We start from the raw sequence: 24,474 nt of genomic DNA, 5'->3' as shown, positions 1-24,474 counted from the left end.
CCTGGCCCACCAGGCCTCTTCCTTGTCGCTTTGGCCCAAGCCGCCATGCAGCCCAGCTCTCCTCCCTTCACCATGTGGCCCACCTCGCGCATCCGGCCTAGCTCGCCTCCTCCCGCGTGTAGCCTAGCAGCGCAGCAGCTTGCTTGGCCTAACAGCGAGCCCCCGCAAGCCCATGCTCACTCAACCCCTACAGGCCTAGACACAGGCCCGACCACTAGCCCCCGCGGGCCCAAACCAGCGGTGCTGCTCCATCTAAACCCTAGGCATGCCCCGACCCGCACCCAGCTACATGCCACCATGCCTATCCCATCCCTGCATCTCAGCATCCGTACCGCCACCCATGGGATGCACGCCACGCGTCTCCGCCTTAGTACGAACGACGAGGATCATCACCCTGCCCTAGAACCCTAGCGCCTACAAATACCCCTATCGTCACTCCTCTTCCTCAGCTCCCTATCCGCCGCTGTTGCTCTCCTTCCTCCGAGCAGCGCTGCCACCAAGCTCGCCGCCTTCTTCTTTGCTAAGCCCCGCTGCCCACTGTTGCTGGCCACCGCAGAGCCACAGCCGTGCCACCACAACGCCACCTCTCCTGCGAGCCACCTCACCACACCGCGAGCTCACCATGATCGCCTACAGCCAACCACGCAGACGTGCCCAATGACCCCGACCACCTCTATGCCCATGAGAACCTACTCCACCTCACCATGCTACATCTCCTCACCGGTGTTCTCTGCCTCGCCGCTATGCTCCACATCCACCCTGAGCTCTCCTTCAAGCCATGGATGCCACTTCCTTTCTATCGAGCCACGTTCGCATTGAGCCCCTACTCCATCCTCATCGCGCCACCACCACCGAGCTACCTCTGGTGTCACCGTCGCTCTCAACCTCACCATCGGTCTTCGTCACCCAGAGCACCTCTGGCTAGATTGTACCACCCCCAAGCCACGCCCTTCCTCGCCGTTGGCTCCTTGTTAGCGGCACTCAGCAACAGCCTCCACCACAACCTCAGCGTCTGACTCCATCAAGCCAATGCCAAGCCTCTCCTTCCTACGGTGGCCACTAGTCATGACCTTGCCATGCTCTACCTCACTGAAGCTGCTCCTCTACCACCGGTGAGCCCCCAACCCTAAAGCTCCACCTTTTTCCTCCTCGCTGTTGACCTCCCAGGCGATCTTGTCTAAAATTGGCCTTCATGCCATGGTTCTTCACCGCCGCAGCAAGGCCATGACGTCCACATCGAGAGCCGAAGCCACTGACCACGTTGACCACCACGCTGGAGTTCCTCTTCCATCATCGGGAGGCCATGGCCATGTGAAAGGTCCTAATGGCTAAAGGGGCGGTGAATAGCCTATTAAATTTTTTTACAACAACACTTAGCAAACCTGTTAGACAATTATGAGGCGAAGCAAGTGTTGTGCTAGCCTACTACAATTGCAAGCCACCTACCACAATTCTAGTTTCTATAGTCTCTATCCACACAATGGCTATGTCACTACACTAAGTTGGTGTGCTCTCAATGGCTAACTAAAGAGCTACACTAACCAAACTAACAAGCTCTCACAACTAGCTACACTAAAGAGCTTGACAACTAGTTTGCGGTAATGTAAAGAGAGAGAGCAAGATGATTATACCGCCGAGTCGAAGAATGAACCAATCAATCATAAGAATCAATATCAATGAAGACCAATCACCTCGGAATCAAATGTTGACACAATGATTTTTTACCGAGGCTCACTTGCTTGCCGGCAAGCTAGTCCTCATTGTGGTGACCCACTCACTTGGAGGTTCACACGCCAATTGGCATCAGACGCCAAATCCTTAATAGGGTGCCACACAACCAACACAAGATGAGGATCACACAAGCCATGAGCAATTTACTAGAGTACCTTTTGGCTCTCTGGCGGGGAAAGGTCAAGAACCCCTCACAATCACCACGATCGGAACCGGAGACAATCACCAACCTCCACTCGACGATATTCGCTGCTCCAAGTCATCTAGGTGGCGGCAACCACCAAGAGTAACAAGTGAATCCCATAGCGAAACATGAACAACAAGTGCCTCTAGATCTAAACACTCAAGCAATGCACTTGGATTCACTCCTAATCTTAGAAAGATATTAAATCAATGATGGAGATGAGTGGGAGGGCTTTGGCTAAGCTCAGAATGTTGTTATGTCAATGCAAATGGCCAAGAGAGTGACCTAGAGCCAGCGAAACGGAATTTATAGACACCCCCAAACAATAGAGCCATTGGCTCAATTATTGGGCTAACTGCGTATCGACCTGACGTGCAGGTCGTGTGCATCGGACACGTCCGGTGGGTGACCGAACACGTTTGGTCGCTGCCTGACCGTCACATGTCCCATTCAAATGAAGTAGCCATTGCTACCACGAGTACCACACTCAACTACGACCGGATGCGTCTAGTGTGGATGACCGGACGTAGGACGGGCAGCGTCCGGTCGAGTCCAGAGAGCTCCCAGAGCCGCTCTAGGCCGACCGGACGTGTCCAGTCGCACCGGACCGGACATAGGAGACTCAGCGTCTGGTCGAGTACAAAGAGCTCCTAGAGCCGCTCTAGGCCAACCGGACGTGTTCGGTCACACCGGACCAGACGCTCCTAGAGTCCAGTCAATTTTAGCACTGAAAACCCGAGACTCGCTGGTTCACACCGGACGCGTCCGGTGTGACAACCGGATGCGTCCAGTCGCTTCTCTACAAACCTAAACTGAGCTAACTCACATTGATTGAACACTAAACAATAACTCCTCAGCATCCGGTTACTCCATAGAGCTAGAGTCCGGTCATTAATACTAGACGCGTCCGGTCGCCATAGCAGACACGTCCGGTCACTCTGCGACCAGCACGACTAACTCAAGCAATGCACTTGGATTCACTCCCAATCTCACAAAGATGTTGAATCAATGATGGAGATGAGTGGGAGGGCTTTGGCTAAGCTCACAAGGTTGCTTTGTCAATGCAAATGGCCAAGAGAGTGAGCTAGAGTCGGCCAAACGGTATTTATAGACACCCTCAAACAATAGAGTCATTGGCTCAATTATTGGGCTAACTACGCATCGACCGGACGCGCAGGTCATGTGCACCGGACGCGTCCGGTCACAGCCTGACCACCACGTGTCCCATTCAAATGAAGTAGCCATTGCTGCCATGAGTACCACACACAACTGTGACCAGACGCATTTGGTGTGGATGACCGGACGTAGGATGGGCAGCGTCCGATCGAGTCCAGAGAGCTCCCAGAGCCGCTCTGGGCCGACCGGACGCATCCGGTCGCACCGGACCAGACGTAGGTGACTTAGCGTCCGATCGAATCTAGAGAGCTCCTAGAGCCGCTCTGGGCCAATCGGACGCATCCGATCACACCGGACTGGACGCTCCCAGAGTCCGATCAATTTTAGCACTAAAAACCTGAGACTCACTGATTCACACCGGACGTGTCCGGTGTGGCAACCGGACGCGTCCAGACGCTTCTCTACAAACATGAACCGAGCTAACTCACATTGATCAGATGCTGAATAGTAACTCCTCAGCATCTAGTCACTCCACTGAGCCAGAGTCCGGTCATTAATACCAGATGCGTCCGGTCGCCATAGCGGACGTGTCCGGTCACTCTGTGATTAGCGCGACTAACTCCTTTTTCAACTCTATCTTCTTTACCCTTGCTCGAATGTGCCAACCACCAAGTGTATCACCTTGTGCACATGTGTTAGCATATTTTCACAAACATTTTCAAGGGTGTTAGCACTCCACTAGATCCTAAATGCATATGCAATGAGTTAGAGCATCTAGTGGCACTTTGATAACCGCATTTCGATACAAGTTTAACCCCTCTTAATAGTACGGCTATCGATCCTAAATGTGATCACACTCGCTAAGTGACTTGATCACCGAAACAAAAAGGCTCCTACCACTTATACCTTTGCCTTGAGCCTTTTGTTTTTTCTTTTACTGATTTTCTAAGTCCAAGCACTTGATCATCATCATGGCATCACTATCATCATGTCATGGTCTTCATTTGTTTCACCACTTGGAATGTGCTACCTATCTCATGATCACTTTGAGAAACTAGGTTAGCACTTAAGGGTTTCATCAATTCACCAAAACCAAACTAGAGCTTTCAATCTCCCCTTTTTTGGTAATTGATGACAACCCTTTTACAAAGATATGAATTGAAATTTTATTGAATCCATGTTGCTTGCCCAAGCATATTTACCATGTGTAAAAGGATATGGACAAGTTTCATGAACCCCAAATGGTAGCAATTGCTCTCCCTACATATGTGCTAAGAGTTTGGATTGTAGCTTGCACATATGCTTAGATAGGAAATATAGGACACAATGTGTACCAAATGATGTTAAGGTATAAAAGATGGACCTTTGAAGCGTGATACCAATCGGAGTGCACCAATATACCATCTTTAGCACCATTATTAAGTAGGCATACATAAAGTCTAGAATACCCCATGAGATCAACATTAGAAATAAGGGTCTAGTTTTCATAATGTGAGCATGAGTCTAGTTACTTAACCTATGCATGCTAGTTTTTCATTTCATCATTCAAACCTACAACTAGCATACACCACACAAGTATGGATATTGAAATTTAAAACTTGTGTCATGCAAGCAAACATATGAAAAGCACAATAAAATGCACCATACAAGGTCATTAGCTTGCTCCCCCTACTTGTGTGCTCAAAATTTTAATTGATCCCCTTCCTTTGTCATATCAATTTTAATTGATCCCCTTCTTTTGTCATATCTCTCCCCCTATGTCAAATTCTCCCCCTTGTTGTCTTTTCACTATCTTAGTACACTATTTCTCCCCTTAACACTTATATCTTTGTTACTTATATCTTTGTTTTTCTTCCCCTTTGTTATCAATGACCACAAAGGTTCAAAATGTAGATAGGTTGAGATTATCAATGTCAATCAATGGAGTGAGGATCATTTTCCCAAATTTGGTTTAATCTAGAACACTTGCCAAAGACATTTAACTCAGTTTGATCCAAGGACATGCTTTTTCACGCCTCCAAATAAGGGTTATCTTGTACCATGTTGAGTTAAACACTTAGAACTCATTTTCTAGATCAAACACTAGGTTTACAAGCTCACAAACATGTCATATGCTACCACTAGACCAAAATAAGCATAGAAGCAATAGTGGTACCATACAATCATCAAATTCATTTGATTTTCATGAATGAGCCTATTAAATGTGCAAGATGTCAAGATGCACTAAACATGTCCTTAGCAAGGATGTATGCCATGCCAATCAACTTTTACCTTGGATTTGCTCGAAGGAGAGGCATGACATATAAGAGGGGGGTGCATCAACACATATTTGAAAAATCCAATATGTTCAACTCATTCCTTAGCTAGCAAAACCTTTTCTCATCCAATGGCTTGGTGAATATATCAGCAAGTTGATCTTTAGTGCCTACACTCTCAATGCAAATGTCCCCTTTTTGTTAGTGATCTCTTATGAAATGGTGGCAGACATCAATGTGCTTTGTTATTGCATGTTGAACTGGGTTGTTGGTTAACTAGATTGCACTCTGATTGTCACATAGCAATTGCACTTTCTTGAACTTGATTCCAAAGTCACTCAAGGTGGCCTTCATCCATAGTATTTGTGCACAACAACTACCAGCAGATATGTATTCGGCTTCGGTGGTTGATAATGCAACACTATTTTGCCTCTTTGATGACCATGAAACAAGTGATCTTCCCAACAATTGACATGTGCCCAAGGTGCTCTTCCTTTCAACCTTGCATCCTGCATAATACGAGTTGGAGTAACCAACTAGCTCAAACTTTGCTCCTTTGGGATACCACAAACAAACATTTTGTCTATGCTTTAAGTACCTCAATATTCTCTTTATAGCCTTCAAATGACTTTCTCTTGGTGAGGCTTGAAATCTTACACACATGCACACACTAAACATGACATCCGGCCTTGATGCGGTCACATAGAGTAGGCTTCCAATCATAGACCGATACAATTTTGGATCCACCATATTGCCACTTGCATCACTATCCAAGTTGCCATTTGTTCCCATCAATGTACTAATGGCTTTGCTATCACTCATGCCAAACTTCTTGATCATGTTCTTAATATACTTGCCTTGACTCACAAATGTACCAATCTTCAATTGTTTGATTTGAAGACCAAGGAAGTAACTTAACTCTCCAATCATGGACATCTCAAACTCATTAGCCATCATCTTTCCAAATTCTTCACAAAAGTCTTGATTGGTTGATCCAAATATGATATCATCAACATTGATTTGCAACACAAATAAGTCTTTGTCAATCTTCTTGATGAAAAGAGTGGTGTCAACGTTGCCCATCATGAAACCTTTAGAGAGTAGGAAGTCCCTCAATCTCTCATACCATGCTCTAGGTGCTTGCTTCAATCCATACAATGCCTTCTTCAACTTGTACACATGGTCAGGCTTCTTGTCATCTTCAAAACCGGGAGGTTGTTCAACATATACTTCTCATTGATGTAATCATTGAGAAATGCACTCTTGACATCCATTTGATAGAGTTTGATGTTGTGGGCACAAGCATAGGCTAGCAAGATTCTAATTGTTTCCAATCTAGCAACTGGGGCATATGTTTCTCCAAAGTCAAGACCTTCAACTTGTGTATATCCTTATGCTACTAATCTTGCTTTGTTCCTTACTACTATCCCATCTTGATCTTGCTTGTTTCTAAAGACCCATTTGGTTCCAATCACATTGTGTCCCTTTGGTCTCTCTACTAATTCCAATACTTGATTTCTTGTGAAGTTGTTCAATTCTTCATGCATATCATTCACCCAGTCAACATCCTTCAATGCTTCATCTATCTTCTTTGGTTCAATGGATGACACAAATGAGAAGTGCTCACAAAATGAAGCCAATCTTGATCTAGTTTGCACACCTCTTGAAATATCACTAATGATAGTGTCTAATGGATGATCCCTTGCAATATTGGTTGGTTGGAGTATTGAAACTTGATTGCTTGCACTTGCTTGATCATTGGGTTGAGATGATGTGCTAGCCACTTGATTTTGTTTATTGTCATGAGAACCACTTGTACTAGCTTGATTTGTATCATCTTGCACATTTGAGTTAGAGAGCACTTGCACTTGATCATCTTCATCATCATTCACTTGCCTAGGCCTCAATTCACCAACATCCATGTTCTTCATTGCATTTGAAAGTTGAATGCCTCTAACATCTTCCAAGTTCTCATTTTCTTCTTGTGAACCCTAGGTTTCATCAAATTCAACATCATGAACTTCCTCAAGAGTATCACTATCCAAATTCCAAACTCTATATGCTTTGCTTGTAGTGGAGTATCCAAGTAGGAATCCTTCATCACATTTCTTGTCAAACTTTCCCAGTCTAGTGTCTTTCTTCAAGATATAGCATTTGCAACCAAAGACCCAAAAATATGTAATGTTGGGCTTTCTACCATTCAAGAGCTCATATGGTGTCTTCTCTTTCAATGGGTGACAATAGAGGCAGTTGCTACAATAGCAAGCCGTGTTGATAGCTTTGGCCCAAAAAGATTGACTCACATTGTACTCACTAAGCATAGACCTTGCCATATCTAAAGCCCTTGAAGATCAAGTTAGAGCCATCCACACTAATGATCTCTACATCATCTTCCCCAAATATGCATTTGAATCCAAGATCACACAATTGAGCCACGGATAGCAAATTAAAGTTCAAGCTCTCTACTAGCAACACATTGGATATGCTCATGTCATTGGATATTGCAATCTTACCAAGCCCTTTGACCTTGACTTTGCCATTATCACCAAATATAATACTATCATAACCATCATTGCCATTGGTGTTGATTGAGTTGAACATTCTTGCATCACCGGTCATGTGTTGAGTGCACCCACTATCAAGAACTCAATGCCTTCCTCCAGCTTTGTAATTGACCTACAAAAGAAGATTAATTCTCTTTAGGCACCCAAACTTGCTTGGGTCCTTGAAGGTTAGTCACTAAGCTCTTTGGTACCCAAATGGCTTTCTTCTTTGAGCCCATCCATGGTGTACCAATGAACTTAGCATTCACACAATTTGTACCCTTAGTAAGCACATAGAAAGAATTAGTCTTGATTGAGGATACATTGGCATTTTTGCTCTTATTCTTGCACTCATGTTCTTTATGACCAACTTGCTTGCAATTAGTGCAAAACCAACCATTGTTCTTTACAAAACTAGTCTTGTGAGGAGCAAAGGCTGTCTTGTCTTTCTTGGGGGTATAGCCCAATCCCTCTTTGTAGAGAGAAGCACTTTGGCTACCCAAGCACATAAGCTAGCGGTCCTCACCACCATAGGCCTTAGCCAAAGTGTGAGTGAGCTTATTGACCTCCTTCTTGAGGGTCTCATTCTCAACCATTAGTGAGGCATCACAAGTGAAACCATCACTACTAGATGAGGTGAAAGTAGAAGTGCTACAAGAAGGGTTAGTGAGAGCAATAATGATAGGCTTATACAAAGATTCATCAATTATATCACAAGTTAAGCCTACATTACAAGTCTCAACATGCTTTTTCTCATTTTGTTCATTAAGAAAGAGGAATGTGCTTTTTCAAGCTTCTTGTGAGCCTTGCCAAGCTTCTCATGGGCTTCCTCTAGCCTCTCATGAGATGCATTGAGCTCATCAAGGGCTTGCTTAAGGGCTTTTAGTTCCTTGCGCAAGCTTTTGCATTCCCTTCTCTTAATGTCAAAGTGTTCTTTAGCATCTTCTAGCATGTCAAATAGGTCATCCTTAGTTGGTTCATCATCATCACTATCACTTTCATTTTCATTTTCATTATCATGTTCCTCGTCACTTTCATCATCACAAATTTGTACCTTATTGGCCTTAGCCATGAAACATGATGGAGTGTCGAAGAGAGAAGGCTTCTCATTGATAGCAATGCTTGAAAGTGCCTTCTTCTTGGTGGTCTTGTCATCATCACTATCATCATCATCACTTGAGGAAGCATCGCTATCCCAAGTGACCACATATGAACCACCCTTCTTCTTGAGGGTCATCTTGTCCTTCTTCTCTTTCTTTTCCTTCTTTTCCTTCTTCTTATTCTTCTTGTTATCATCTTTGTCACTATTGTATGGGCATTGAGCAACAAGATGATGTTTGCTTCCACAATTGAAGCACCTTCTTGAATCTTCCTTGTTCTTGGTTGAAGATTTCTTCCTTCTAGCATGGTAGCCTTTCTTCACCATGAACTTGCCAAATCTCTTGACAAAGAGAGCCATCTTCTCATCGTCATCATCATCCCATGAACCATCATCTTCACTTGATGTATCTTGCTTTGCCTTGCCCTTGGATGATGTGGCCTTGAATGCCACACTCTTCTTCTTGTCATCCTTCTTCCCATCTTTCTTCTCCTTCATTTCTTCCTTCTCATCATCATCTCTATATGTGTCATCGGTCATTATATCTCCCAACACTTGGTTTGGTGTCATGGTGTCCAAACCACTCCTCACTAGAATAGTGACCAATGTGCCAAATCTTGAAGATAAGCATCTCAAGAACTTGTGGGAGAAGTCCTTGTCCTTCATCTCTTCTCTAAGTGCTTTGAGATCATTGACAAGCACTTGAAGCCTATGAAACATCTCTAGCACACTCTCATCCTCCTTCATCTTGAAGCTTGCAAACTTCTCCTTGAGAATGTATGCCTTTGCACCCTTCATGGCTTGAGTGCCCTCAAATGATTCGTCCAACTTCTTCCATACCTCATGAGCTCTCTCAATGTTCTTAATTTGCTCAAATGTTCTCTCATCCAAAGCATCATGAATGGCACTAAGAGCAATGTCATTATTTTGGAGAAGCATTTCTTCGGCGGCAGTGGGAGTCTCTTCATCATCAATCTCAATCTTGATCTCCACCACCTTCCAAATCTTCCTATGGATTGACTTGATATAAGTTGTCATCTTAGCCTTCTAATAGGGATAGTTTGAGCCATCAAATTGGGGTGGCTTCTTGGTGTTGTTGATTTGAGCCATTTTAACACCGAATGTTGTTAAGCCTCAAATCACGGTGACCACAGCTTCGATATCACTTGAAAGGTCCTAATGGCTAGAGGGGGGTAAATAGCCTATTAAAAATTTCTACAACAACACTTAGCAAACCGGTTAGACAATTATGAGGCGAAGCAAGTGTTGCGCTAGCCTACTAAAATTGCAAGCCACCTACCACAATTTTAGTTTCTATAGTCTCTATCCATGTCACTACACTAAGTTAGTGTGCTCTCAATGGCTAATAAAGAGCTACACTAACCAAACTAACAAGCTCTCACAACTAGCTACACTAAAGAGTTTGACAACTAGTTTGCGGTAATGTAAAGAGAGAGAGCAAGATGATTATACCGCCGAGTCGAAGAATGAACCAATCAATCATAAGAATCAATATCAATGAAGACCAATCACCTTGGAATCAAATGTTGACACAATGATTTTTACCGAGGTTCACTTGCTTGCCAGCAAGCTAGTCCTCGTTGTGGTCATTAACTCACTTGGAGGTTCACGCGCTAATTGGCATCACACGCCAAACCCTCAATAGGGTGCCGCACAACCAACACAAGATGAGGATCACACAAGCCACGAGCAATTAACTAGAGTACATTTTGGCTCTCTGCCGGGGAAAGGTCAAGAACCCCTCACAATCACCACGATCAGAGCCGGAGACAATCACCAGCCTCCGCTCGATGATCCTCCCTGCTCCAAGCCGTCTAAGTGGCGGCAACCACCAAGAGTAACATGTGAATCCCACAGCGCAACACGAACACCAAGTGCCTCTAGATGCAAAAACTCAAGCAATGCACTTGGATTCACTCCCAATCTCACAAAGATGTTGAATCAATGATGGAGATGAGTGGGAGGGCTTTGGCTAAGCTCACAAGGTTGCTTTGTCAATGCAAATGGCCAAGAGAGTGAGCTAGAGCTGGTCAAACGGTATTTATAGACACCCCCAAATAAAAGAGTCGTTGGCTCAATTATTGGGCTGACTACGCATCGACCAGACGCGTAGGTCGTGTGCACCGGACGTGTCCGGTCGCCTGCGTTCGGTCGCTGCCTGACCGCCACGTGTCCCATTCAAACGAAGTAGCCATTGCTGCCACGAGTACCGCACACAACTATGACTAGACGTGTTTGGTGTGGATGACCGGACGTAGGACGGGCAGCGTCCAATCGAGTCTAGAGAGCTCCTAGAGCCGCTCTGGGCCGACCGGACGCATCCGGTCGCACCGGACCGAACTTAGATGACTTAGCGTCCGGTCGAGTCTAGAGAGCTCCTAGAGCCGCTCTGGGCCAACCGGACACGTCCGGTCACACCGGACTGGATGCTCCCAGAGTCCGATCAATTTTAGCGCTGAAAACCTGAGACTCACTAATTCACACCGGATGCATCCAGACGCTTCTCTACAAACCTAAACCGAGCTAACTCACATTGATCAGATGTTGAACAGTAACTTCTCAACGTCTGGTCACTCCACTGAGCCAGAGTCTGGTCATTAATACCAGATCCGTCCGGTCGCCATAGCAGATGCATTTGGTCACTCTGTGACCAGCGTGACTAACTCCTTTTTCAACTCTATCTTCTTTACCCTTGCTCAGATGTGCCAACCACCAAGTGTATCACCTTGTGCACATGTGTTAGCATATTTTCACAAACATTTTCAAGGGTGTTAGCACTCCACTAGATCCTAAATGCATATGTAATGAGTTAGAGCATCTAGTGGCACTTTGATAACCGCATTTCGATACAAGTTTAACCCCTCTTAATAGTACAGTTATCGACCCTAAATGTGATCACACTCGCTAAGTGACTTGATCACCAAAACAAAAAGGCTCCTACCACTTATACCTTTGCCTTAAGCCTTTTGATTTTTCTTTTACTTCTTTTCTAAGTCCAAGCACTTGATCATCATCATGGCATCACTATCATCATGTCATGATCTTCATTTGTTTCACCACTGGGAATGTGCTACCTATCTCATGATCACTTTGAGAAACTAGGTTAGCACTTAAGGGTTTCATCAATTCACCAAAACCAAACTAGAGCTTTCAATCTCCCCCTTTTGGGTAATTGATGACAACCCTTTTATAAAGATATGAATTGAAATTTTATTGAATCCATGTTGCTTACCCAAGCATATTTACCATGTGTAAAAGGATATGGACAAGTTTCATGAACCCCAAATGGTAGCAATTGCTCTCCCTACATATGTGCTAAGAGTTTGGATTGTAGCTTGCACATATGCTTAGATAGGAAATATAGGACACAATGTCTACCAAATGATGCAAAGGTATAAAAGATGGACCTTTAAAGCGTGATACCAATTAGAGTGCACCAATATACCATCTTTAGCACCATTAGTAAGTAGGCATACATGAAGACTAGAATACCCCATGAGATCAACATTAGAAATAAGGGTCTAGTTTTCATAATGTGAGCATGAGTTTAGTTACTTAACCTATGCATGCTAGTTTTTCATTTCATCATTCAAACCTACAACTAGCGTACACCACACAAGTATGGATATTGAAATTTAAAACTTGTACCATACAAGCAAACATATGAAAAGCACAATAAAATACACCATACAAGGTCATGAGGTTGCTCCCCCTACTTGTGTGCTTAAAATTTTAATTGATCCCCTTCCTTTGTCATATCAATTTTAATTGATCCCCTTCTTTTGTCATATCTCTCCCCCTATATCAAATTCTCCCCCTTGTTGTCTTTTCACTATCTTAGTACACTATTTCTCCCCTTAACACTTATATCTTTGTTACTTATATCTTTGTTTTTCTTCCCCTTTGTTATCAATGACCACAAAGGTTCAAAATGTAGATAGGTCGAGATTATCAATGTCAATCAATGGAGTGAGGATCATTTTCCCAAATTTGGTTTAATCTAGAACACTTGCCAAAGACATTTAACTTGGTTTGGTCCAAGGAAAGCTTCTTCACGCCTCCAAATAAGGGTTATCTTGTACCATGTTGAGTTAAACACTTAGAACTCATTTTCTAGATCAAACACAAGGTTTACAAGCTCACAAACATGTCATATGCTACCACTAGACCAAAATAAGCATAGAAGCAATAGTGGTACCATACAATCATTAAATTCATTTGATTTTCATTAATGAGCCTATTAAATGTGCAAGATGTCTAGATGCACTAAACATGTCCTTAGCAAGGATGTATGCCATGCCAATCAACTTTTACCTTGGATTTGCTCGAAGGAGAGGCATGCCATATAAGTCAGGGGTGCATCAACACATATTTGAAAAATCCAATATGTTCAACTCATTCCTTAGCTAGCAAAACCTTTTCTCATCCAATGGCTTGGTGAATATATTGGCAAGTTGATCTTCGGTGCCTACACTCTCAATGCAAATGTCCCCTTTTTGTTAGTGATCTCTTATAAAATGGTGGCGGACATCAATGTGCTTTGTTATTGCATATTGAACTGGGTTGTTGGTTAACTATATTGCACTCTCATTGTCACATAGCAATAGCACTTTCTTGAACTTGATTCCAAAGTCACTCAAGGTGGCCTTCATCCAAAGTATTTGTGCACAACAACTACCGGCGGATATGTATTTGGCTTCGGCGGTTGATAATGCAACACTATTTTGCTTCTTTGATGACCATTAAACAAGTGATCTTCCCAACAATTAACATGTGCCTGAGGTGCTCTTCCTTTCAACCTTGCATCCTGCATAATCTGAGTTGGAGTAACCAACTAGCTCAAACTTTGCTCCTTTGGGATACCACAAACCAACATTTTGTGTATGCTTTAAGTACCTCAATATTCTCTTTGTAGCCTTTAAATGACTTTCTCTTGGTGAGGCTTGAAATCTTGCACACATGCACACACTAAACATGACATCCGGCCTTGATGCGGTCACATAGAGTAGGCTTCCAATCATAGACCGATACAATTTTTGATCCACCATATTGCCACTTGCATCACTATCCAAGTTGCCATTTGTTCCCATCGGTGTACTAATGGCTTTGCTATCACTCATGCCAAACTTCTTGATCATGTTCTTAATATACTTTCCTTGACTCACAAATGTACCATTCTTCAATTGCTTGATTTGAAGACCAAGGAAGTAACTTAACTCTCCAATCATGGACATCTCAAACTCATTAGCCATCATCTTTCCATATTCTTCACAAAAGTCTTGATTGGTTGATACAAATATGATATCATCAACATAGATTTACCGCAGCTAGCCATAGCCCACCGGAACACGTCACTACAGCCCTCCGCTTCCAAGGTCGAGCCTTTGAACTCTCACCGGCGCCATCCTCGACGTGGGCAAAGCTCTTGTTTTCATTTCCTACATGTTCATACTTGTCATACATGATCATCTATCTATATCTATGAACGCCTACGCCATGCCTTCGTGCCGGTCTATCCCATGTGCTATGTTTATGCGCTACTCCATGTCATGTTGTTGGTTTGGTTCTTGTGTTGTCATTTGCCTATGGACCGAGCCTTCGAGCCGATCGAAGGATTTTAATTTGTTCGAACATTTCGGTTGTGTGTTCATCCCACCATGGCCGTGATGCCAAGCATAACTCGTCCCTCATGCTTTAGTTGTCTCTATCGTACGATGATTGTAGTGACCTTATTCGGTCCTAGGACATGGCCATTGCGGACTCAACATCGATGCGGCTTTTATCCACACCTGATGAGCCCTCTGTGACCTAGTCTAGTGGGAGGTGAATTAGGGGATGACAATCATGGAGCCGATGGAAGCCAACTTGTGTAGGTGAGGCTCATGGCTGTGAGTTGTCTTGCCGTGACCATCAGGCTCTACCTCTTTTGCTCTTCTTTTCTTCCTCACCACCTCGTATGCTTGCGCCACTTAGACCGTAACATTTCTATGGTTCTCATGGTGACAACCGCACCGCTATGAACCCTAGGAATAGCAAAGTGCTGATTGAGTTGCACATAGGTCATGGTGCCCTACGGGTGGGTGTGGATCAAGAGATCACATGATTTGTCTCTACTCTTTCAACCTTCGTCTGTTGCCATGATGTGTTGGTCGAGAGAGTGTGCAGACCGTTCTTCTATTTTCTCTTGTTCTTGGTCCCCGTCGATCTAGTAAGATGTGGATTGAGCTCTCTTGTTCCAACTTCTTTGATTAATGTCTATTGCCATGACATGTGGATCAAAGTACCGTGGAACCAAAGTCCCTTTCGCTTGTTTGTGTATGTTTGGTGTTCTTCTATTGCTCTCTTGATTCCATTCCTTTGATTCCCGTCAACAGCTATGGCAAGTGAATCAAAGGAACGTGGATCCCTTTCCCCTCTCTTTTGGCTCTTTCGTGCTCAAACCCCATGTATGCTTGTACCTATTTTAGACCTTAGCGCTCTCTAGGTTCTCGCGGTGACAACCACATCGCTAAGACCCTAGGGGTGTCTTGGTGCCATTTAGTGCACATGGGTCAAGGTACCCTATGAGTGGATTGGGGCGTTTTGTGCTCTCTTGTGTGTCACTCGTTTTTGATGCCCCATCTTTTGCCATGGCGTGGGGATTGGAAGAAGCAGGCCATCGCTCCTTTCTTTTCTCCTCCCATTCCACCCTCTCTTCGATTCTCGTCAATTGCAATGGCGTACGGATTGAGAGAGACCAAAACTATTTACTTTTCCCCCTTAGCCCGCTCTGTTCGATCCCATCCTAGCCATGACGATCGGATCAAAGACCAGACTATCACTTCTAGTTAGCGAGGCTATGGTCTATGTCGTGTTTCTTGGAACCATGCGAGTTGACCCGATCGACCTTTAGAGTGCCAACTCTACTGAGGATGTGACATGGACATGCCTAGCCGACTTTCTCCTTTTTAAGCCCGAGGATACGGACTTGCTTCGTGAGGGCTAGCTTGGTTTTCTATGGTGTTTGCTTAAGATGAGCTAGGGTCTAGGCCATTATTCTTGAAGCCGTACAAGTCGACACGATTGGCCCGAGAAGTACTAGATAGGCTATGACTTGAGCTTGTGCTTAGCAAACAACCGCTTCTGCCTCTTTTGGCCCAAGGATCGGAAATCCTCCGTGAGGGCTAAGTCTTTTTCCTTGGTGTTCTTTTGATGTTGTTTGGTCTTTCCATGTCTTGTCGCCTTTTTAGAGTATTGATTGCTTATTGCCTTGTTTGTCGCTTCTATCGAGGTAGTTACATTGAGGATAGCGTTGATCGGACCAGAACCCATTGGAGGAAGGAAACATGGACGACAACAGGACTTTGAGGAGAACGGCTATGAGTGCACTGATGATGTCGAAGATGACCAGTCAACAGGTGCCACGTCCCACCCAACCTCGTAGAATCCTATTAGACATGCAATAATGTAGCTGCTAGTGCTTTACTTTCATGCAAATGATCTATGATAGGTTGCATGGTAGAACTTCTTGAAGCCTTTACCTTGTCGCAACATTTACCCCTGCACACCCGCTGTTAGGATAGATGCTCGCTTCTATTTACTACTTGCTTCTACTTACTACTTGCTTCTACTATGCATTATATCTATGATGTGATGCTTGGTGGAGGATTGTTTGTGAGTGGCTAAGGCACATGGTGCCGATAGTATGGTAATAATGTAGTAACAACTTGGGGAGATCTTGGCATGCATCTTGGCTGTATGGTGAGGGTTTAGTCAACTAGATAGAATTCTACTACAAGTCTTTGGACAAGTCTTGCCAGGGGATGCAACCTGGGCATTTCCTATGAGAGGTCCTGTGATGGTTCATGTGAGATGAGGAGGTCCCAAGGCAGAGTGTCTTTGTGGGATGAAGCCCCAGGATGGAGGTGTCGTCGAGGCACAGGGTGTTGGTTATCCAATTTGAGAAGATATCCTGTCTGGTCCCCCTAAGGACTAGTATGTTGTTGGTGTTACTTAGCGTATGCAGAGGAATCCGCAAGCGCACGGATACACCGTTGTAGCACTTCACCCAAAAATATTAAGGGTATCGTATTTTTCCTAAAGGAATGGATGTGTAAAGCCTCTTAGCTAGTTCACCTGAAGAAAACAAGAGAAAGGTAGCTTGGGTAGTGAGGTTTTCCTATGGATAGTCACCTTAAGTAGAGATAATATAGACACTATGAACTTACTTCGGGCACCGAAGAACACTTAGTCTGCCAAGCGTTGTCGGCCTGTAGCTCTACGTCGAACCCGGACGTGGGGGACTACAAAGGACGGACAGGGCTGTCACCACCTGTCGCCTACCCCTCAACCATGGGGAACGAGGCAAACGAAGATAGCTTCTAGCCTAGACACCACGTCTTTGCTATCAACTATTACTCTAGCGTGCATGCAAGGGTTATCCGTCTCTATCAGGGCTCTTCTACTAGAGTACCCGCCACAAGGATGGACGATGAACCCGCAAGTTTATAGTGAATGAGAACAGCTTTCTTAAGATATCAATGCCAAAGTTAAACACAAACTTTTCTTACTCCAGGTAGTAAGACGCTCGTAGAGATACAAGCGGAGGAGTAGCTAGCTCCGACACGCTTCCGCTAAGTGTAGCGAGTACACTAAGGGAGGTTGCCGATAGCCCCGGCACTTCTCCAACTCTTCCCTCACTCACCCCCACTCTTATTCTAGCTGAAGCTAAGTAAAAATGAAGCTCTCCCTCTCTTCTTTGCTCTCTTGATGTGTGTTGTAGATGGGAGCTCTACCCCTCTATTTTATACAGGGAGGATGGCGGTGCTTCAAGCTATTCTTGGCACGAGGTTAGGGCTGCACCGCCTCAGCGTGGAGGCATGCCACCGCCAGAATGAGGAGAGGCCAGGAGGCGTCCACCCCTAGGGTCGGCCACCCCTTGACTGCCGCCGTTGCCATCGCCTTCGCGTGGCAGGCTTTGGGCTGGACCTGGATCACTCCCCGATGGTGCTTTGCCTAGGTTGAGTTGAGTTGATGGGCGCCTTTGTTGTTCCTTTGCGCAAATTAACGTCGGAAAGCGCCTTTCAGTGAATTTCTCCATGCATTTATGTTTGTGACCTACAAAACATGCTTGGACCAAAACTTGTGGAAAGTATAAGTTAAAATTCCTAATTCTAAGTTTTGGTGTTTATATTTGTTCATTTTGTTTATATGTTGGCGGCAGGATTAGAGTTTAAGTGTCGCCAACATATGTCGAGAGAACCGGATCATAGGACCCTATGTGCGCGCCACTCATTCCTGAATGGGCGGGGGACGGATGCTGACCAGCTAGGACGGTGCCACTACTGCTATGTTGGAAGTGGATAGTGTAGGGAGGTATTGGCATATGGCTCACACCCTCCTAAGATAGTGTAGTGATCTCTGGGGCCCGGTACTACGTCTCACAGTCTCAGCACTTCGGTGGACTCCGAGGTGGCCTAGGACTGAGTGGTAGGGTGGCATCGCACCGGTTAGAAGGTAGCCCAGTATCAGCCTAGACGGTGGCCACCGTCGATGATGGTGATCTTATGGTTCCAGGTGTATACGCTCGGCAGAGTTGATCGATCTATACGTATAGCCACGTCCGCGGATATGGACATTCCTATGACCTACGCTTCCCTTAATTAGTGAGAGGAGTCCTTTCTTCTTCTCCCCCCGGGTTTGTTGGATTTTGGCTGTTAGCTGATAAGGCAAGATAAGGCAAGGCACGAGAGGGAGTCGTCCTTGCCGCCTAGAGAGTGAGAGTGTGTGATGGGATGGGTGAACTTGTTGATGAGATGGGTTAAAAACTTGATGAACTATTATAAAATATGGATGAACTTGTATAGGAAACCTACAACCATATATAAGCCCTTTGCTCTACCCTTGCATTCCACTTACCACAAAGCATACGCAAAGCATGCACAGAATATATTCTGGAGGGATTAATTGCTCAGAAGAGGGATGTTAGGGGGAGGATGGATAGCCGGGAAAGAATCTACTTAACTTACTACTAACGGTAGGTTCATTTTCTCAGAGTTTGAGCACATTATGCTTCTTACTATACTCCTATAGATCAATCACAGGAAGAAAGATGTAGACAATGAGATTTGTAATGACAGGATGGGAGCCAGTGGCCAGTACAAATCGTACTGAAAGATATTTGGCATGTTTTTTTATGTCATCTACGATGACGACAACGGAGAATAGAAGGATTAGATGGTCTCATTCCTGCGCTCAAGTTTGGTTGAGGAGATGAGGATGAAGTCTACGCTCGCTGATGATCTACGCCTACTCTGATGATTGCCCGTGAAGGAGTCTTCACCGGCCGACACTCTACGTCAACTCTGATGATAGTCCGTGAAGGAGGAGCCTTCACCCGCCGACGCTCTACGTCAACTCTGATGAAGCCCTATGTGCATTTCCGCTAGAATAATATTATACTTAGGAGTGTTACAAAGTGATGTAATGTCTTGTAAACTTATACTTCCACTATGTATGAACTGTGGTATCAACTGTTATTTTATAATATGATGGCTTGATCTCCTGGACTATCACATTATAATTCGTATATGTGGATTTTCCCTTTGTGGAAAATCAGGATCGTTTCAGTGAAGAAGGAACCCAGGCGGATTCGAAGACAAGTCAGGGGCGGCTTGATCCCAGATCTTCGAGATCTTCTAGACCTCCAGCTTGAGGTCGTCGATGAGAGCCTCGACCTCAGGACGCCAGGTGCCCAGATTCGTGGCCGCCACCTCTAGGGTCACGACGCAGTCGGCGGTCTCGGCGAACATGTCGTTGATGCAGACCGACTCGAGGGCGGCAAGGCGGAGCTTGACGGAGTTGGCGTGACGCAGACGGCCTCCAAGTTGGTGAGGCGAGCAGTGACATCGGCCTCGGCGAGCACAGCACGGCTGGATTCAAGAGCCACGGCCGTGGACTCGAGCTTGGTGAAGCACTACTCAGCACTATGTGCAGCAAGCTCCATGTCAAAGACAATAAGCTGAAAGGGTTAGATGGTCGCGAACCGTATCCGGACCAACCCGGTTCGGGTTACAACCGGACCATGTAGAGGGCTAATTTCTGCTGTGTTCGTCCATGCAATTCAGCATACGCCAAGGGCGGTCCGGACAAGCGACAAGGAACGCAGTGCACTATAGTAACTCATGAGCTCTTAAGCTTTATGACCTGGTGCCAGAAGGGAAGCGCCTCCGATCTACGACCCTGGGCCAGGTCCGACGGAAATTAACTGATGATTGAGATTTCACACCGTGCGTAACATCGCCTGCCACATCACGTTATGAGCATGCTATTGCTATCTAGCCATGAAAACACGAGGGCGTGGCGGTAAACAACGGCCAGCACGCAGATTAGAAATACTATTACCCATTGCAAATAAGACCGATTCTGTGTTTTGACATAACCTTAGGATTACAGCAGATCATTAACGGCGGAACAAAACAGCGGCTGCTCCTTTGATTCAACCGCGGCCTCCAGAAGTCCAGATGCCTGGCGCTCGGTGCAGGGCATACACTTGGGCCGCCAACAAAGCAGAGATGAACACCTTTCAAGGCCCCACCAAAATGTAACTAATGGAACATGCTTCTCCAGACATAAGCTGCTAGCTACACATCTTCAACACAAAACGAAGTTGAGGTAGATATACGTGTCAGTGAACAGCAGAAAGAATGTTGGAAAAGGGGAAAGGACGATCCGTGATTTATCATATACCATTGTCCTAAATTATAGGTCGTTTTGGCTTTTCTAGATACATAGCTTTTGCTATGCATCTAGATATACAATATGTCTAGATACATAATAAAAGTCGTATATCTAGAAAAGTCAAAACAACCTGTAAATTGGAACGGAGGGAGTACGAGGTTGCTTACCCTTTTTAGACTTTCTGCACTTTAGTAGTAGTAAGCTCCTTCGGCTTACCACCTTTTACACAATCCACTTCCTGAAATGAAGTTCAAAGGGCATAAAAAATCCTTATGCTCAGGGTAATTGGTAACTAATATTTTTTTTTTCAAAACGGACAATTAAGTACTATGGGCCACGTCCTAGGCACTAATCCGCCACCTGACTAGTTTCCAACACATTCTAACATGCCGATAATGAACCAGGAAATAAGAATACTTCTTTAATATTGCTCATGATACCTCAGGTGATGGTAAAGAACACTTTCATTATCAGATTCTGCAGTTGGAACAAAAGCTCATGTGAAACATCAGCTTAATTGTTGTGTTAAAACAAATTTAAGTAAACAAAAAGGTAGATACCACGAAAGTTAAAAGGGCAACTGATTTAGTGAGCTCATCAGTCATCACTATTCTCTAGGTGAAAGCTTAATCCCAATAAATATCACATATTAATTTGTAAGCTAATTGCCATGTTTATGCTACAGTACCATGTGATGTAGAAATAGCACATGCACATACAACAAATGGAATCTATATAATATTAATATAACCAAGCTGGATGCTGATATTATTTTAAATCAATGAAACAGGGAAAACACAAACTAAATGCCATACCAGCTTAACAGCAAGACTCAGGTGGTAATTTTTTTCTCAAAAACGTAGGAGAGCTGTGTTTTTTATGTATTAAGAAGAAAAGGGGAGAGAGCCCTTAAAGACACACACCAACCCAAAAAGCAGATTTGAGTTGCATGCTACATTTGTTGCATCTCAAGTATTCTGCCATTTTTCTAAAGGCTGTAACAATATAAAATAAGAATGTTATATTGATGTTGTAACATCACTCCATTAGATGTTCCCTACAATTAATACATGCCATCCAAAAGTCAAAATACAAAAGATATAAAGCTCTAAAATATCCTGCTCTTTAAAGAATATTGTTTTTCTTTGAATTTCCATGTGATAAAGTGCCAAAGAGAGATGAAACCATGTAAGTACTATGCCAATGATGTCATGCAATAACACAAATACAATATACAAAAGCGATCCAATTCAAATGTATCAGGATTCCACATTGAAATACGGTACTAAACCAGCAAAAGTAATTCTATGGGGTGGTGACATAAACTAACTACTCCCTCCATTCCAAATTATAAGTCGCTTTGACTTTTTTGGTACACCCATTTTGCTATGTGTCTAGATACATAGGTAAATGGATGAACCAAAAAAATCAAAGCGACTTATAATTTGGAACAGAGGGAGTACCACTTAGTGCTGTCATTCTATCATTCACCCATTGAATCACCACTATGAGAACTCTTGGATAAATCAAGTGGACACTGCATACTATGAAAAGCTTGGTTCACTAGATAAAGAGCTATCAATATTTCCAAACCCAAATATACTATGCATCAGTAGTGAACTGAGATGTTAATGGTAGAACCAAAAGAAGGTACGGAATAGAAGTGGGTGGAGCACAAAGTTCAATATAAATGTTAAATAGAGTCACGCTGGATCCCAGTTTATAACTGGTTCAATCACTGATATAGACTCAGCTAACAGAACTAGAACATCCAGGTAGATTAAGTGAATTCACTCGCACACAGTTCAAGTTTGCAAATTCATCTCAATTTAGTACTCAAGGAAAATGCCTACTGAAAATTGTACCGCATGTTTATTCCAGTTTATATCTTTCTGCACCACAATATTTTCTGCAGAACACATTAATTGTAGCACATATTTATTCCAATTTGGGAGTAAGCTACTCAATTTACATATTTTCTGCATCACAACGACTCCCAAATTCCTTCATTGAAAATTGGTGCTTTAGCCAGTGTTTAGTAGCAGACATGCTAAAAGGGTATAAAAAACTATAATACTAACACGAGTGCCATTGGTGCTTCCAAGAACACAAACAGCAAAATGTCAAAGAAAACTTTGTTCTACCCACTCTATTGATAATTGGAACTGTTAAGAGTTCATCTGTGCGTCGAGACGAAACTGAACAAAAACAGACGGTGCACCAAAGTTAAAACCAGGGGGACAAACTTTTTTTAACTAATCCCACATCATTTTGGATGCCTCAAAGTGTGCTACCCGAGGCAATGACAGTCCTAGTGCATATTTTGTAGCCCAACACAATGTCCCATCATTCTTGCAGTAGCTAAAATAAGGGTGATTAGGCATCTATTCTTGCCTTGTGTTTTAGGGCCATCTTTAGTTTGAGCTTTACAGATATTGCAAGATAGGGATTGACTTGAGCTTTTTTGAACAGGCAGCACCACCACCACTACCATCTAGACACCCTTTGCATATATTCCCCAATACAAAAGCCTTTGCTGGACCAGGCAACACCTAACACACACACTCCAGGACCCTCTTTAGCATCTGAAGGGACAGCTCGAAACCTAGCACCAGCATGTAGAGCTCACCAGGCCATCTCATAGAATGGACATAACACCCCGAATCTTACCAACCAACATCCACCGCCACACAAACATCAAATGCTACATCCACCTCCAGGCATCGTCGCAAGACAGTATCTCATCCCAGATACAGATCCAGATCAGAGTACCGATAGCGGAGACGAAACGACACGGATCGAACGCGATTCCCCCTAATTACACGGTCATTCAGCAAAGTTGAAGAGGAGCGAAGTCCAAGAGCACTCACCTTGCCTGTGGCCTCGTAGTAGTCGTTGAGCGCCCACTGGTACTTGGACTGATCCAACCCGAACCAGGTAGCCACGTACTCGTCGAGGCTCGCGTGCGCTGCGACGGGAACAGAGAGAGAATCCAAGCATGAGAACCCCCCAAATCTCTGGACAAAAATCCACCGAAATCACGAAATGCGGTCCGCTCACCTTCCTGGACGCGCGCGACGGCGTCCCAGAAGAAGCCGAACGCCGATCCGTCGTGCTTGGCCCCCGCGGACGCCTTCTCGTACTGCGGCGGCGGCACCTGCACCGGCGGCGGCGCGACCTTCACAGGAGCCGGCGGCGGGGGCGGGGTGAACACCACCGCAGGCGCCGCGACCGGGCTCTCGTGGTTCCGCGGCGAGGGAGAAGGGGAGGGCGACGGGGCTGCCCTCTGCGGGGTGGGTGTGGAGAAATCCGAGCGCTGGGACTCGGGCGGTGGAGTGCGCGAGGCGCCCCGGGGCGTGCTAGCGGGGGACGGCGGAGTGATGAAGACGGTGAGGTTCCCCGCCCGCCCGATCATGGGCGGCGGCGGCGGCGACGGGGAGGACGAGGACCCCATCACCTCAGCTGGGGCGGGAGATAGGACTGGGGCCGGCGGAGCGGCGCTGCGGGAGCGCGGCGTCTAGTTGCCTAGGGAGGAAAGCGAGAAGGGCAGGGGGGGCGCTCGTGGGAAAAGCCCCAGACGCAACTGCAGACAAGGCAGTGGAGCTTTTGTTTGCTTCCTAAATTTCCACCTTTTCTATTTTGCCCTTCAAGTTAAATAACGCGACTTTTGGCGCTGGCCCCGGATGGTGCATGCACCGCGACTTCCAAGGCCTCCTTGACCTTGAGACCCCTTCAGTTGGTCCCAGTGTCAGAGGTTCATAGCTCGTGGACCCAGCGTGGGCCTCCAGAGAACGATGCACGCGCCCA

At 45.0% G+C, this 24,474-nt stretch overlaps 1 protein-coding gene across 2 annotated transcripts; it reads right to left on the bottom strand.

Moving 5' to 3' along the window:
* Window positions 1-20,271: 20,271 nt before the first annotated feature.
* Window positions 20,272-24,269, bottom strand: LOC136477308 (leucine-rich repeat extensin-like protein 3). 2 transcript variants are annotated; one of them, XM_066475437.1, is made up of 4 exons: window positions 23,728-24,269; window positions 23,538-23,635; window positions 20,835-20,905; window positions 20,272-20,578 (listed from the first exon to the last, which is right to left on the bottom strand). In XM_066475437.1, exons 1-3 carry the CDS (start codon window positions 24,119-24,121, stop codon window positions 20,840-20,842), a joined length of 558 nt encoding a protein of 185 aa, XP_066331534.1. In that variant the 5' UTR covers window positions 24,122-24,269; the 3' UTR covers window positions 20,272-20,578; window positions 20,835-20,839. The 2 variants fall into 2 exon arrangements, with proteins under 2 accessions (XP_066331534.1, XP_066331535.1); XM_066475438.1 differs by lacking the exons at window positions 20,272-20,578; window positions 20,835-20,905 and adding an exon at window positions 20,918-21,144.
* Window positions 24,270-24,474: the final 205 nt, after the last annotated feature.

Source organism: Miscanthus floridulus, chromosome 8, assembly GCF_019320115.1.
Source record: "Miscanthus floridulus cultivar M001 chromosome 8, ASM1932011v1, whole genome shotgun sequence".
NCBI lineage: Eukaryota > Viridiplantae > Streptophyta > Magnoliopsida > Poales > Poaceae > Miscanthus > Miscanthus floridulus.
The sequence above is the reverse complement of the archived record's forward strand: the minus strand, read 5'-3'. Positions and strand labels throughout refer to the sequence as shown.

Bases quoted from the DNA above. Each gene is read 5' to 3' on its own strand.
- LOC136477308 (XM_066475437.1), bottom strand. From the start codon at position 24,121: ATGGGGTCCTCGTCCTCCCCGTCGCCGCCGCCGCCGCCCATGATCGGG. The intron at 23,636-23,727 runs GTGAGCGGACCG...TTCCCGTCGCAG, and splicing joins CGTCGCGCGCGTCCAGGAAG to CGCACGCGAGCCTCGACGAG. The intron at 20,906-23,537 runs GTGAGTGCTCTT...ACTTCATTTCAG, and splicing joins ACTACGAGGCCACAGGCAAG to GAAGTGGATTGTGTAAAAGG.